The sequence below is a fragment of the Mus caroli genome, chromosome 6, assembly GCF_900094665.2.
Source record: "Mus caroli chromosome 6, CAROLI_EIJ_v1.1, whole genome shotgun sequence".
Lineage (NCBI taxonomy): Eukaryota > Metazoa > Chordata > Mammalia > Rodentia > Muridae > Mus > Mus caroli.
In genome coordinates, this window is record NC_034575.1 from 146,217,323 (window position 1) to 146,234,556 (window position 17,234).

At 40.3% G+C, this 17,234-nt stretch overlaps 1 protein-coding gene across 3 annotated transcripts in view; it reads right to left on the reverse strand.

The window, feature by feature from the left end:
* Nucleotides 1–17,234, reverse strand: part of Tmtc1 (transmembrane O-mannosyltransferase targeting cadherins 1) — a 319,404-nt gene that overhangs the window by 269,344 nt on the left and 32,826 nt on the right. The window contains exon 1 of one of the 3 annotated variants that reach the window (XM_029478418.1): nt 112–196. The exons of the other annotated variants lie outside the window; for them this stretch is intronic. Coding sequence (XP_029334278.1) covers nt 112–153 — 42 coding nt within the window. The 5' untranslated portion in view covers nt 154–196. Of the gene's footprint in view, nt 1–111; nt 197–17,234 lie in introns of those variants that run through there. 3 annotated transcript variants of the gene reach the window in all.

Here is a 17,234-nt window from a genome sequence, read left to right on the forward strand (position 1 = left end):
GAAGGAGAAGGAGAAGGAGAAGGAGAAGGAGAAGGAGAAGGAGAAGGAGAAGGAGAAGGAGAAGGGAAGGGAAGGGAAGAGAAGAGAAGAGAAGAGTCAGACTACACATACCTTTTGTAAAATTGGATGGATGGATGGATGGATGGGCTCCATCCTTTTAGATCCACTTCTTTTTAGAATTTGGATAACTTAGATGTCTTTCTTTAGTTCCTCACAGGATCCTGATTTTGAATTAGACATTTCATTCATGCCTTTTCTAATTGATAATAGGAGTCAGAGACATTGTTAGTGATGCTGACAGGCAGATGAAAGTGCTGTATGCACAGTTGTACACCTTTGATAACCTTCTCTCTGAGAACATTTTATTGCTTTTGTGGGGAGATAAAACCAGTTATAAATAGAAACTGTCAGTCATTGGAACATTGAAAATGGAGAAACACTGCCAAGCTGAATCAGAGAATTTTCTAATGTCAAAATACAGCAAACCAGACTGACTTGGTAGGATGTCACCGACTTCATCGTGAAACCATTACTTGCTCAAATAGCACTTCTCATACAAAGGCGGAGAGATGATTTTTGCACAGATTTTTATTCTCTGCTTTGGCATCATGATCCATTTAATTAGAATTTATTAAGGGCCAATAAGTACAAGACACATAGCAAATTGTTTAATAGTGGAAGTAGAGAACAGTCAAGACCAGCATGCCTACAGGGAGGATCATTTCAAATCCATTATCCAAGTCTCTGCATACAAGGACCAGTTCCTTTTGCAAATGGTATCTGGAGCCTAATCTACTGCATAAGATATGTTAATTCTCTGCTTAAAATGAAGAAATTTAGAGCTAAATGTGGCAGCACAGCCTGTAATCTCATTTATGAGGTGGTGGACTGCCCTCTACTACCCAACAAGTTTGAAGGAAGCCTGGGTGACATGACACTCATTCTCAAAAATCAACCAACCAAGCAGCACAGAAGAACACAATTTGGGCAGGGTGGAGTGTCTCATGCTTGTAATTCCAGTACTTCGAAGGGAGAGGCAGGGGGAATACCACAAACTTGAGGTCAGCCTGGGCTATGCAACAGCATTCTCTCTCTCACGAAACTGAATCAGTAACAACTCCCCACTCCCAATTTTACTTTTGTAGCACCGTTATAAAGGGCTCATGGCAACTCTTCACTTTTAATTTTCAATGAAATAATTATTAACCTTAAAATGTTTTAGTGTCTGGCAATTGTATCATTCATCGCTTTTCAACAAGTCTGGCTGAAGTTTGGAACCTCTCATGCTCCCCACTCCTGAAATGGAGGGGAGAGTGATCTTCCAGTTCCACACACTTCACTGTTCATCAACCTCAAATGTTTTCATCATTTGAAAGAGTTATGCTGGTAGTAATCATTATAATAAAATGGTAATTACAACTATATCTTTCAGGGATAGCATCCTCACATTCTTAGCTGTGCCCTGTACTACCAAGAAGCAGAAAAAACAGAAAACAGCATTGAAGACTCAGAAATCAGCAAATAACATCCAAACTCCTAGGCTATGTGTCCAATACTGGACCAGAGGGTGAATTTGGGGATAGGAATAGATACTCACCATCTATATTTGTAACTGCAGCATCTTCAAGGCCTGTTCAAATTTTAATTTCCATTATCAATATTACACTGTAATGCCTACATATACAATGAGATGTGATTGTACATGTATGATTTTAGAGTCCCAACCATGTAGGGCTTTAGAAACAATTTAGACTATGATTGACTTTTAAATAGCAATTTAAAAAGCAACTTAAGTCTAAGTTGTGGTTTTCTAATTTTGTGTATCATGGTTTGAACTTTAAATCTTCCTTAAAGACCCACGGACTGAAAAGTCTGGTTCAGTCTGGTGCCAGTGGAAGTTGGTGGGACTTTTTAGGAGGCAAGGCCCAAGGAAATGAAATTATGTCATTAGAGATACATCCTTGAAGTAGATATTGGGACCCTACTCCTTCTTGTCTCTTTTGTTTCTTTCTTATGTCCATGAGGTAAACAGACCCTCTCTTCCACATGCTCCCATGAAAGCCAAGGCAATGGGAGAAAGCAACAAGATGGAAATCTCCAAAACTGTGAGCTAAATAAGACTTTCCTCTTTTTATATCTGTTTATCTCAGATATTCACTATAGTGTGGCAAGCCTACCACAACGTGTCAACACAGACTCAAGTTCATTCTGGCTTTGGCCTGTTGGATTGTCTTTGTTTTACCTGTAAAGTACAAATGTTCAGAATCTATATCAGATTTCTGTCTCTAAAGCTCAGGATCACTATTATGAGTGACAATACTGAGTCTCAAATCAAACAATGAAATAAGATGAAGAAAATAATGTTTTCAAAACTCATGTGAGGAATCTGAGGAGAAATAAAAGCTTGAAGCACACTCTGAGGCAGGGCTAAAGGCTTGTACAGCAATGTGCCACCTTGATCTGCTATTGACAGCTACTAAAGGAAGTTAATAGGCACATCTGAAGTCTTTCTAACTATCTAGAAATGACAAGTCAGCTGTATCCTCTTGCCCTGGATTGGTGAGACTATAAGAATACTCAGAAGTGATCCCTGGAAGTTGAACTTGTGAGCCCTTCCTAACTCACCTGCAACACTCTAGGGAGAGAACAGAGGCGAAGACCAAATCTTAATAACTTTGCACATTCTTCTTCAGTGATGAGGCTTTATGTCTAGTGGTTTTGTTCATTGTCACACACGTAGTTATACCTAAACAATGGTGCATTCCCCTCAGTATCTTCCCGTAGGTGCAGTCTAATTTTATGCCTGTTTGACACAGCCTAGAGTCATCTGACAGGAGAGAACCCCCGCTGAGAAAATGCCTCCATAAAGTTGGACTGTAGCCAAACCTGTAGGGCATCTTTTTAATTAGTGATTGGTGTCGGAGGGCCCCGCCCATTCATTGTGGTGGTGCCATCCCTGGGCAGGTGGCTCTGGGCTCTGTAAAAAGGCTGAACAAGCCATGTGAGCAAGCCAGTCAGCAGCACCCTCCATGGCCTCTGCATCAGCTCCTGCCTCCAGATTTCTGCTTGACTTCCTGCCCTAACTTCGTTCATTGATAAAGAGAGTGAAATAATCCCTTCCCCTGCCCCAGGTTGCTTTTGGTCATGGTGTTTGGCCACAGCACTAGTGACTACGTAACTAAGATGCTATACAGTTTGGCATTTGTAGTTATTTGAGTAAGAAATCCCCCTATAAGCTCATGTACTTGGCACGCGGTCCTTACTTGGTGCTGCTGTTTGAGGAGGTTATGGGGCCCTGAGAAGATCCTACCTTTTTGGAGGAAGTACAGCCCTGGGGAGTAGGTTTTAGTGGTTTATAGCCATGCCCCACTTCTCACTCTGGCCTTCTGTCACTATCCCTTTCCTACCATTACAAACATTTAGTCCTCTAGAAACATAAGCCAAAATAAACTCTTCCCCCATAAGTTGCTTTCAGTCACACTATTTGACTTTCAGTCACTGGACAGGTGAGAAAATGTTATAAAATATTTTACAATGAATTTATCTCACCATTCTATACCTTAATAAGATTTTAAATGTGACTAGGGGTAATTAATTCATGACACTAGAGTAGCAATATATATATATATATATATATATATATATATATATATATATATATGTGTGTGTATAAAATTAGTAAACAAATTAAAAATTTCAGCATTATATATATAATAATTATATATTATATAATTATATATAATGTTAATAATTATATTACAATTGTTATATTACATATACATTATATTATTACATATAATAATTATATTATAGTCATATTACCTGTCCAGTTGTTAAGGTATACAAGCATATATGGAGTCTAATTGAAAGTCTATATATTTTTTTAATTTAATGGTTCTCTCTGATGGGATAAAATCACAAGGTCACTAAGTAACATTAAATGATAGCTTGACAAGGCACCTGGAAAGTTGAAGCCTGTGTTACCATGCTGTGAGAATAATCCCAGACTTGTATTCAGTGCTCATAATCCATTTCAACCCCAGGCATTGCTGAACATGAGATTTCAAGTTGAGTGTGAACATGAGGTGTTGAAATCAGAGCCCAGGGACAGAGAGGTGTGTTAGAACCGTTCTGCAGTGCCATAATTCTCTACACACAACCCAACCCACTGAGGAACTGTATGTGCTCTGTGCTTATACACTTTGTAGCTGACAGAGGCAGTCACATGGTAGAAGAGGTGACCCCCTGTGTAAATAACAAATACATCTGCTACTAAGAATGAGCACAGATGAAAGGGCAAAAGATAGATAGTGTCTGAATGTGTGGATGAAAGAATCACCCATGGTCCTAGACAGAGGAGCTTCATGACCATATACATGCACCTATAACTTGGTCCTGGCTTCTTGTTTGTAGAAAGTTTTGTATTAAAAGGTTTATATTAAAGGCTCTTATTATGTTAAATAATAATTATTAATACTATCGACATTAATACTATATCATGATTAATATTAATAATGAATATTATATTAAATATTACATTAAAGGTTTGTATTAGAGGTGTATATTAAAAATATAAACCCAAAGTGGATTGAAAGTACCTGAGATCAAGCACTTAATGGGTGCAAATGTGGGTTTGGCTCAGCAGGTTCTTATCGTATCTGCTTTTACGTGCAATAGTTTGAAAGTATAAGTCACATCATTTTAGGAAAATGTAATTACCACATTCCTCTTCACTCTCATGCACTGCTGGGATCATGGGAGGAGGAGGAGGAGCCCTAGAGAGCACTGTGTTCTCTCTCACAGGCATTGCTGACTCTCTCTGGTGATCTTTGTGAGGGAGGCTCCTGTCCCAGCTCAGGGTCTGCATGTTGCTATGTTATGAAGTGTAGGGAAGGCTTATGAGTGGCATTGGGAAGGGAAATAATTTCAGCCATGCAAGCTCTGGTCCTGCATTCTTAAATAACCTGAAAGGAAGGCAGCACTCCCTTCTCACCCACTGAGGGAACAAGCACTCCAGCAATGCAGAGGCACACTTGATCATTTCTGCTTATTCGCTCTTCCAAACGATGTTTTTCACATTTCCATTTTTAAAAGGAAAATAATCTGACCCACTGTGTGCATGATATCAACAGCTCCATATTTCTCCCAGCTCCCTCCATTTCCACAAGTTCCTGAATAAGATCTTTATTGTGGATTCACCTGCATAGTCGGTATGAGTGGGCTCGGAATCACATAGGAGCCACACCTAGGCTAAGAGACGACCCAAATGTGAGTGGCACCATCCCGTGGGGTCCCAGACTGAATAAAAGGGGTTGGGGCGCAGGGAATGAGCTGAACACCAGCATTCACCTCTCTTTGCTTCCTGCTTGTAGATGCCTTGTGACTAGGAACCTTCCACTCCCACCGCCATTTCCCCCCACTGCATCTACCCCCTGTTCCTCCCGCCCCCAACCCGGGCAACCCCAACTCCCCAGCCATGAAGGACTGTATCTTCAAACTGAAAGCGGGTGACTAGAAAAGTATGCAGAACAAGGTTGAAATTTTCTAAATTTCCCGAAATATTATGAAGAACAGCACAGCTCAAGAACATCGGATTGAAACCCTTAAAATAGACCATTAAAAAATAATAATAAACAGCAAGTAGAAATGGAAAAAAAAAAAAAACTAGGAGAAAGCATTTGGACCCTAGCTACTAAGGGGTCACACACCAAGAATTGTGGGAGATGCATAGAAAGTTCTCCTTCCTAATCTCAGATTCTCTGGGCCCCTTGATGTCTTGGCCACAGTTCAGCCCCTGTACCACCCCTGCACACTGGGGATTTCATAGATTATGAACTGCTGTCAGTCCCCAGCCCCCTTCCTCTGTCCCCGAGGTCAAGGTCAGCAATTGGAACAGTAACTTTGAAGCAGTGCCTCGGGTATTCCAGGACAGTCATCTGAACCCTGCAAGCCTGGCTCACTGTATCCTGTATGTTCTGAGATGGCCTGAAAAGGAAACTTCTGGAATTCTCCAGAGTAGCCACTTGTATGAGCTTATACAAATTCCTTAATATTCAGAGTCTCCATGAGTGGCTCAGCTTACATGACAGCTGTCAGAACCTAAGCAGATACAAAATAACATTAATAAAGTGTTTGCTTTATAGCAAGCATTTATAAACTTCAGGTGCCTGTCTCTGAATTGTCAGATAGGCAGCCTCTGTAATAAATAATGTACCCCAGAGGATAGACAATGGCCAGAGCCTGATTTCTTCAAGTCAGGCAAATGTAACATAGTGCTCCTTAAAACTATGTGGAGGAGGAAATGCTTTGGCCTCATCTCTCTCCCAGCTGTGAGCCGGGAGAGAGATGATCACACATCTGGGACTGCTCCTCTGTCATCTTTACCCTTGTGTCAAGATATCAGGGAGGACAGTGCTGCTGCCTAACTTACAGGACAGTAAGTATGAGACTGTTTCTGTTCTTTTCATTAGAAATGTTTGCAGTTTCATTTAACGTGTACTATGTAAAAATTTACACAGCCATGATTCAACTTGATTCTCCAATCGTCAAAGTACATTTCTGTTATTTGTGATGGTGTTTTGAGAGAGAATTAACTAAAGAGGGAGACCCTCCTGAATGTGGACACAACATCCCACAGTTTGGGAGGCCCAGACAGAATGCTGATACAGGAACAAGGTGTGGCCTTGTGTCCTGCCTGGCCATCCACTGACCTAGCACACGTCCTTTTTAGGTTCTGGATATAATGCACAGGGCTGTGGAATTACCATGGTGATTTCACAGGTGCAAACTAGCGCAGCTGTGCGTGCTAAATCTGTAACAGCTTTCTGAAAGCCTGTCATCTCTCACTGGAGTCTCTAGAGATTTAAAAAAAAAAAAAAAAAAAAAACTAGATCCGTAAACAGTGAACTAGGCATGGTCTACACTGCTTACCAGGCCGAGTGGCACAAGTGTTCCCTGTGTGATACCGTCTCGGGTGAGAACCATTCATATTCTGACAGAATCTTAGTTCACAGAAAAAGCTGTAAATAGATGCCATTTCCCATAAGTAAATATGGCTCTCTTTATGATCAGTAAAATCAGAGAACCCGATTTACAAGACATTAAAACCCAAGCCAGAGGAGATCCACACCTCACCACACCTGGTAAACAGAGTAGATGGTGTCGATTCACAGGTTACATATCTCATTTTTTATCATCGAATATCTCAAAAGACAAATAGCCTGCAGGTATTCAAGTCCTGAGAAGAAGAAAGACACAAGGAGAGTAACCAAGAAAGATCCAGCCATATAACAATTGTTGTACTCTCTACCCATTATGCGCTGGAGTCTACCCCAGCTCAGAGCAGTGCTTTATCTCAGCTTAAACCTCTACAACTGCTCTATAGGCTGCTCATATAGATAAATATGTAAACCATATTTATCTTCATGTCACAAAACTACCCAGCAGGGAAAGAGCTTTCCTCACACATAAGGCTTTCAATGGAATAAGCCACGCTCATTCCCTGGGAACCACCCAGGACCAGCCCACAGATGACCCCTTCCTGTTATTTTCTGAAATCTTATTCACAGCTGATCCAAAGTGGAGGGAAGAAAAAGGTGTAATTTCCCAGCAGAAGCAACCTCCCGAATGAAAAAGAGGCTGAAGATGCCTGCAGGGAATCCAGGCGTTTTCTATTACTGCACGCCATTCCCCACTGGTGTTGACCTATAAGAAAACTGTGGTTTTCAGCATAAATGGGGTTTGTAATAAAAATTTCTTATTACTATAGAGCCTTCACACAACTGCCTCCCCCTCACCCCCGCTCAGTTCTCAATGTAGACAGGCTTTGACAGTACTACTGACCCTGTTACTCGGTCCGTTTATGTAAATCTGTGAGCAATCAAGGCTCTTCATGCCCTAAGGAAGCTGACTTCACTGGCAAGAGTTTTAATTACTAGAATATTTTCAGTGTTTTTATTAGCATATATTAATTATACATAAAAATGGCTTTCACTGAGACATTTCCACACATGTATATAATGTGTATGACCATGCTCAGCCCTGTAGTGGGTACTTGCTTGTCTCCCTTACTAGTCAGGTCCTCTTCTATTTTCATGTCCTCTGTGTGTGTGCGTGTGTGTGCACGTGTGCGTGCCTGAATTTTCATGACCCAGTGAGTTTCCTGAGGGTTGACTACAGGAGCAAGGGAGAAGGGCTGTTTGTAGGAGGAAAGACACCTTACCAGTTGCTAACAATGAAGAAAATGCTCTCTCTCTCACCCACTACCAACTGCCTATAAACCGTAGAGCATTTTTATTTAGACAAGTGTATAGAGCAAACACACCACCAGTTTCTCTTCCCGTGTGAAAGTTGTTCCTATTACTTCTTTTTCTCGTTGCTGTGTCAAAATCAGTTTAAGGACAGAGGGCTTATTCTGACTTAGGGTTTGAGGGGAATGACAGTAGCAGGCAGGGCTTGGCTACTGAGCTGGGGCTTGAGTGAGTGATAACTACATGCCTACATTCAAATGAATCAGGAAGCAGAGAAATCGATGCTGGTGTTCAGGTGGCTCTCCCCCCCCCTTTTTTTTTATTCAATCTAGGATTCCAGATAATGAGATGGTGTCTCCCAAACTGAGTGAGTCTTCCCTGTTTTACCTTCTCTAGAAACACCCTCACAGATAACCAAAGATGTGCCTCAGTATGCCCTGAACATTCCTAAATCTAGTCAGGTTGGCAATCTAAATTAACCATCACAGAATTTAAATGCTTGAAATATGTGCTGTTTTTTCCTCTAAAACTCGAGGTTACACTGTACCTGTTTTCTTTACATTGATGATTAATAGCATCTTTTCAAAGCAATACATTAATACATTTGGTGGTATATGTTTATGTACACATGCATATATTTACAAAGAAAATTATGTTGTTTACTGCACAATGTCACTTAGAAAGGTAGAGGCTTTGGAACCTGGTCTGTATGTACACTGTGGAATACTACTTAAAAATGGAGACCTTTTCATTTACAGTAATATGGATGAACCAGTAAAACATTAAGCAAAGTAAAATAAGCTGGATAGTGTCTCAGAGAGGCACAGAGATAAGTGTGTTAGGTGGTTTACTGTTGTCCTGGTACCCTGACAACAGCAACAGAAGGACAAAATGACTTATCTTGTCTTATAGTTCCAAAATGACAAGAGACCATCATGGCAGAAAGGGCATGACAGCAACCATAGAAAGACTAATGGTAGGAGAGTAGGCTTGCTGAGGCATTGAGGAGGAGGAGGAATGGGGCCAAGCTATAAAACCTCAAAGCCTACCCCAGTGACATACTTCTCCAGCAAGACTCTACTACTTAAAGGTTCCATTACCTCACCCACACAGCGCCACCAACTGTTCAAATACACAAGCACATGGGTGGCCTTTCTCATTTAAACCACCACAGCTAGCGTTCCAGGCTCTTACACGTGGAACCAAAGAGAAATGTCACACACGCACCCAGGGTGGCCTGAAGGCTACTAAAGGCTGTGATGGAAAGGGGGACCCAGGAGTAGTTAGTCAAGGATTCAATTTTCAGTTAAACAGGATGAATAAGGCCTGTCGTTTGTATTTGAGAATGACTACAGTCCATAATAATGTGTCTCAGAACAACTAAGTAAGAATCAAATCTATCACTGCATAGAAGGTAAATTACTTTACTCTTTCCATATAAATGCATATGTTCAAGCATCACAAGTTACCATATAAGTAGATATATACATCCTGTGAGTTAAGTCATGTTAATTAAAATATTCTATATGAAGGTGTGTACATTCTGTCAACTAAGTCATATTAATTAAGATATTCTATATGCAAATGTGTACATTCTGTCAGCTAAGTCATATTAATTAAGATATCCTATCATAAAAATATTTGAAGTAGACAATAGTTACATAATTTCTATTTCTAAACTGTCACAGATTTAGTGTTGAGTGTTCAACTTACAGATTGTCTTCTCAAACGTCTTCCTTGCTTAACATCATTACTAATAATATTAGCAATATTTAAAAATAACTCTGTACTTGGTTTTCTTTGAGATGTTTTGTTATTTGGAAAGGTTAGCCTCACTTTGTCATTCTCCTGCCAAGTCCCCCAAGAGCTGGGGTTATAAGCATGTGATACCATTCCCACTTCAGAACTTACATTTGTAATATTTTTAATCTTACTTTTCCTGTAGTATAAGTGTGTGTTCCTGCAACTTCAGTAACTTTAAGAACTACTTCATCAGGAGCAAGAGAGGAGAGGGGTACAGTGTGTTCATTACTTTTCCATGTGGCTGTGAAGTTTGCGATAAGATGTGAACTCTACTTCAGTGCTGTATCTGTTGAATTCAGACCTTGACATGTTGAAATACATGTTGCAAACATAGAACATAATGACTCTATTATACAAGCTCCTCAAGGAACCTCAGTCTTGTTAGATTAAACACAACAAATGAGGGCTTGAAATAATTGGTACAGACAGTGAATGTCTTACACAGAAAAGCCAGGCCAGTGTAAAATAGACTGTTAGGGATGTGGTTCCATTGAAAAGAAGACACAGTCCCGTGCTTGGTAAAGCCAGTGAAAAGGAAACATACAAGAACTGGGGTGAGGGGTCTATTCCAGCCACATCTCTGTGTATGGGTTTGGCAGTGTCTGTCACCTCTGGGGCTGTTGAGGTAGAGCAGGGAGGAGGGAGAGAACAAGAGCAGCTGTTTTGAGGGCAAAACACTGTGGAACGCTGAAAATTCCAAATTAAAGGTTTTTAAAAAGAGCTCATTTATAAAAGCAAATAATGGCAATTACCAGAAGATTTATTCCACAAGCACAGCAACAGGCTTAGATTTTTACCATATGCATACACACACACACACTAATAAAGTACTAATTTTCATTTGTGAACTTGTTTTGATTCTATTAAATATTCATATTGCAAAATTTTTATTTAAAAGGCTCTTTTGCTTGGTCTTGTGTGTGAAGAAACTTGAAGGGTTCATCCTTTTTCTTGTCTTTGTAGTTTTTTGTTTCTTGGTTGGTTGGTTGGTTGGTTGGTTGGTTGGTTGGTTGGTTGGATTTTGGTTTGGTTGGTTTTGGGTTTGTTTTGTTTTGTTTTGTTTTTAATGGGGTCTCACCCTGTAGCTCAGGCTAGTCTGCACCTCACTATGCAGTCCAGTGGCCTCAAATTCATGGCAATCCTCTGCCTCAGGCTTCTAAGTGCTGGAATTACAGGAGTGAGCCATCAAGCCTGTTCTTAATCCGTTTGTTGACAGAAGCCGGCTAGGAAGGTCTATAGCAAGAAAATGAGTTTTCTGGAGATGGCCCACTGTTTTGCCTGGTTGCAACGTGTACACTCTGGAGAGGGACAGCCCCAAAGACTTTGTCCCAGGATTGCTTTTCACTGCTAGTATGTCTTTCCTGTCACTGTTACATAGCCTAATGACTCCTGGGCTCAGCCCACCCTACTGAGCAAATTTCCTACAAATCAATATGAAGATGAACTGTCATGAATTAATTCTAGATGAACTAATGACTTTCTAGAATTCCTGATTTGATTCAAATAATTTTAGGAAGAAAGCTCAAAAACTAAAGGTTTAGTTGTTTTTCCAGAAAGATGTAAGAAGAATCAAGAATAGAATGGTCCCCCTCCTCAGTAAGTAAAGACAGCACAATAAGGAAGACAATGAGCTTTCATAAATTACACTAAGAAGAGAAATCAGCTTGGGCCAAATTTGTGATCAAGGAAGAACGTTCATTCTAGGTCAGGTCCAAGGATGATGCATCAGGTGTGCACCATGATAAAGCAGGACCATGTGAAACTGTTGCTTTGAACTTATAATGAACTTACAGAATAAAATACTGCTTCTGTAACTCCCCCTTTGTGTAACATTTTATCTGTAAGGTAACTTTATAAAGAACTTTTGTCTAGAAGGTATAAATTGCCAGAGAGAAGAAATAAAGTGTGGCTTTTGGGACTCTGCTCCATCTATCCCACAAATGTGTGTATATATGTATATGTCTGTCCATACATATGTATGTAGGTATGTGTGTATGTACATACATATACATGGGTACTTGTGGAATTGATGAAACAGATGGTGGGACTTGGCCAGTGTGTATGTGTGTGTGCGTGTATGTGTGTGCATGCATGCATGCACGCATACCTGACTTTTTTCTTTATTTTCTTTTTTGTCCTCTCTGACTCATGAAGAGTTAATGAACTTGGAGCCTGTCACCTGGTCAGCGAGGGGGCCTTAGCCACAGAGAAAAGAGCCTAGGCAACTAAGCCTTTTTTTTTTTTTTTTTATCCCCAGCTGCTATCAGTAGGAGTTAAATTGTCAGAAACCAGTGGCTTTTAACCATTAAATAATGGAGGTTCACATGTCCTCTGTATAAGTTGGTATCTACCCTGCACCCCTGTCTCTGGATTTTTGACTTATGACTTTATAAAATCTTACAGAAGTGATGTAAAGAAAGCCTGTTCCTTAAAAAAAATAAAAATAAAAAATCAGCTGGGCAGTGGCAGCGCACGCCTTTAATCCCAGCACTTGGGAGGCAGAGACAGCTGGATTTCTGAGTTTGAGGCCAGCCTGGTCTACAGAGTCAGGACAGCCAAAGCTATACAGAGAAACCCTGTTTCCAAAACAAAAGAATCACTCGCACTACTTGCTTCCTGGTCAATTTTCTTTAGAGATACAATTGAAAAAATTGGACAATTATTACAAGGCTGAGGTTGGAGATTAAGAAAAAGCACAGCCAGAGGTCCAAGGGTCCTGCCAGCATCCCATGATTCCTGCAAAGTCCAGACTGTTGGTTCTGTGGCATAGCTTGAGTCACTGATAATGGCTTAAAAGATGCACCTGGCTATCATGAGCATCTCTCAACACACAAGTTATTGCCAGTCTTCTTCACCAGCACCAACTAAAAACAAAACATGCAAATCACACAGCTGACCAGTAAGTCTGAGCTCTTTAGAATATTTTATTTTTATTTCTGCCTAATTTCTCTCCTTTTAAATTGTTTTATTAATAGAGAACAACAAATTAAATATATACAAAAGATTGAAGAAAATTAAAACTATGGCTTATATTGGTAAGGAAAGTAAATTGGAGAAGGCATTATCTACCTAATACCTGCTCATCTGTATGCCAGCCACTGTGACTCACTAAATTTGCTGGATGCTTATGTCAAGATCAACCATGTAGAAATACCGACCATTCCTTCCTACATTTATCTGCTTCAGTGGTGGATATTAAAATGCCTAAGACAATTTTTTGTTTCCGCTGGAAGATGTAGCAAGATAAGAGACCTTGGCTCTCATTTTTATAGTGGAAAACATCTGGGGAGACCGCAAATTAGCTGTTTTCTTAAGCACATTGGATACCTGAAACCATGGTCAAACAGTTAACCCAAGGCGCTGCTAGTCACAAGAATAGTCCAGAGTACTGGCTCACCTGGGCAGAAGCCACCAGGCACCTTATAAGCTAGGAGTAAGATAAAGCTAGGAGCATTATTAAGTTCACGCAGGGTAGGCAGAGGCCATCTCAGAAAATGTGAATTCTTCAGGGCTGCAGATATGGTCTAGTTGATCTTTCACCCATAGCCTCATTAGGTTTTGGGGAAATCAAAGTCCTGGTCTCAATTTGCCCATGATTTCGGGAGAGCCTGGAGTGTGGGGCTTTTTTCAGCTTTACAGCCTCGAGAACATCTCCACAGGCTTCATGGATTCCAAAGGAAAAGATCAAGTCCATGTAAATTACCTTATTTAAGTGGGGTAGAGAATGGTTCTGAGGAAGTATTGTTCATCTCTGGGTAGCAGTGTGCTGGATCCAACAGCATGTCCCCCAAATCTGTATCTGTGGGGAGGCCTAAGTTAGCCATGCAGGAGGAGGTACACATGAGCAGCCATGTTGGTAGATTCATGTATGGAAACAGGTAAGCCTTATACTATCAATGTCTCTGTGTGTGTGTGATTGGTAATCACCAGTATATGTTTGTTGCATGGAAGGATACGAGTAGCATTCCACACCTGTGGGTCCAGATAAGGGGGAGAGAGCTGGACTCAGGGGAGCCAAAAAGGAAAGCCACTTTCGATCATGATCATATATTTAGGTACTCTCTAAAAATATTTTCAATCTGGCTAATAATGAGTCATAAATTATCTCTCATGAACAAATATAAGAAAGTAGATTTGTAGTAAATTAAAGACTCTAGTAGATTGATGTTTTAGATCCACAAAGCTATGTCTACCTACAAATCCAACCCTGGGGTCTTTGATAATGAGTCATAAATTATCTCTCGTGAACAAATATCAGATAGTAAGTAGAATTGTAGTAAATTAAAGACTTCAGTGAACTGATGTTTTAGATCTACAAAGCCAATGTCTACCTACAAATCCATCCCTGGACTCTTTGAATATGGAACAATGAGCTGTGCAGGTATAATTGGTTAGAAAATTCATGATGACATCATCCTGTTATGCCAAGCTGAGCCCTGAATCCAATGTCTTTATCAAACAGAGACAAAAAGAGAGGCAAAAAGGAGAAGACTATGCAGAGATAAAGGTGGATTATAATGATGTCATCACAAGAAGCCAGCAACATCAGAGCCACCAGAAGCTGGACAAACTGGGAGTATGGCCCTGCCAGTTCTTCATTTCTGATTGTTGGTCTCTAAAGGTAACACAAATAAATCTTTGATATTCTACGTGATCCCTGTGTGGCTATTGCTCTGGTAGCAAAGGGAAACTAAGCACAGACCATGGTGGTTTAAGTGTGAACCGTCCTTAGAGGTTTGAATACTTGGCTCCCAGGTGAAGGTGTGGTTTGGGAGGGTTATCAAATCCATGCCTGTAGGGAGTGGGTCACTGAAGTGGCCCTTGAGATCTGATAGTCCATTCCACATCCTCTCTCTCTTGTTTCTTGACTGAGTGCAAAGTGAAAGGTTACCTTATACATCTGCTGTCATGCCATTCCCACCATGACAGATAGTTCCTTCCCTAGACTGTGAGCCCAAATAAAGCCAGTTCCCTGCCCTTGCTTCATGTCAGCTATTTGCCCACAACATAGGGAAAAGAAACTTATACAAAAAAGTACCAAGGGAGATTTAGTCCTAGTTATCTCTTTAAAGATACATGTCATTTAAGACCCACTAATTCAAAAGCTGACATTTCATGAGACTCTCTTCATCTCCACTACTGAGTCATCTTTCAAATACAGAAGAGGATCTGGCACTCTGCTATCTCCCGACTCAGCAAATGTCTCTTTTATAATCTTGGATTTCCTTAGCAGCTAAGAGGGTGTCATCAACACCAAACTGTGACAAACAGAGAAATATCACTTCAAAGCAGAAATGCCCATATCATTAAATAACAGCTAAAGAAAAAGTCTGGTGTGAGCCAGCACCCATGGGACTACAGCACTGTCAGGAAAACACAGAAAGGGAATAAAAATAAAAACAACTTTGCTATATTTTACATTTGTTTGCAGCTTTCTTCATCCACAGACTCATGCCTTTGCTCCACCTGATCTCCATCTTCAGGCATAGTAACTGTGTATGCCTAGATGCCTTCAGAGAAGATTGCACTGACTTGGTTATTCACAGAATGGATTGCATGCCCTTGTGCTTTATGACCTAGGATTTCTACCCTTCTGAATCTGTCTTAAGTTGACTACTCCCGTTAGTAAGTCAGGTACATGAGGATATTCTTTTTCTCAAAAATAGAAACAAAAACATCTGGAAAGATTGCTCAGTGGTTAAGAGTACTTGCTGCTCTTCCAGAGAACCAGAGTTTACTCCCTAACACCCACATCACTCAGCACATGACAGTCTGTAACTTTAGCTCCAAAGATCTGATGCTATATTCTGGTCTTTGTAGGCACCCATATACATGTGTGTGCACTAACACAGATCCACACATAAATTTTAAAAAAATGAAGTATTAAAAAAATAGAAAGAAAACCAGATCGCCAACAAGAGGTACTTATTAAATAACCTCTAATCCATTCATTTAAGAACTGCTAGCTAGCACCTAAGGTAGTATGTATGAAGACTATGAAGTAACATAAAAGATGTGGACATTTTCTAAAATAACAAGAAAACAGGGGAAGATATATGTGTATAAGCACCTGATATATGAGCATGTGGCTAGAATGCTATGTTATGTCACACTGTAACTAGTACCTCATATGTTAAGGGACAGTTAGGTGGGTCAGAGTTCTGAGGGTAAAATGGATTTTCTTGTTAGTGTCTCACAAGAACAACGTCAATGTTCTGGTCAGGCTTATTCTTATTTGGGGTAGGTGGGAAACAAAGGGACAATGTCCCCATGGCCTTGTTGGCAACAGATGGCTAGATGGGAGTTGTAGACCCTTCACATTCCTTCTCCTGTGTCTTCAAACAAATAATGGAGCATGACTCATTTTCATGTGTCAAATTCTTCAGACTCCTCTTCCTTTTTCCTCTGCCCGATTGAAGCTTTCACAAGATTGACTCAGGTTTGCCCAGGTAACCTTTACAGTTTAAGGTCAATTGGTTCTGGACTTTTGAGTCAATCTGCAAAGACCTTCACAGAAGCAGTAATTAGATTCATGTTCACTTGTATAACCAGAGGTAGGAATCTTCTCAGAGCCACCTTCAAACATCTACCAATCTGTCCATCATACATTCATTCATCTTCCCACACAGGAAGAGTCAATTTTCTGTGGAAGATTCAGTTCAGACGTGAACAGAAGAAAACAACGAAGAAAATGAGAATTTAGCCTGTGCTACCAAAAAAATTACACTGGGCTACACTACTGAAGGGGCGTTACTATCCATGGCACATAAGAAATCCACACAGCTCAGTCACAACAAATGATTGAGACAAACAATTGAATTAAAAATGGATAGAGATGCTACATAGATGTAAGTGCTCAGTAGGACAAGAAATACTGACATCTTTAGGGTTTTTTTGATTACTTAAATAATTACTCCAAATTGGTCATTATTTTTGACAGAATTAATAACTTAGACAGGGGAAATGCCTTCAGTCAGATGCCAGACAAAATGCCAAGTATCACATTAGACAGCACAAAAAGAGACCAATGAGAGACCCTGTCTCCAAAACACAATATAAATGGTGCCTATGGACCAAAACCCAAGATTGAACTCTGGCTCCATGTGAATGAGCAAACACACACATGCTCACCCACCTACACATATGTTTACCCACTCACCCATGAACAAGAACACATGTGAA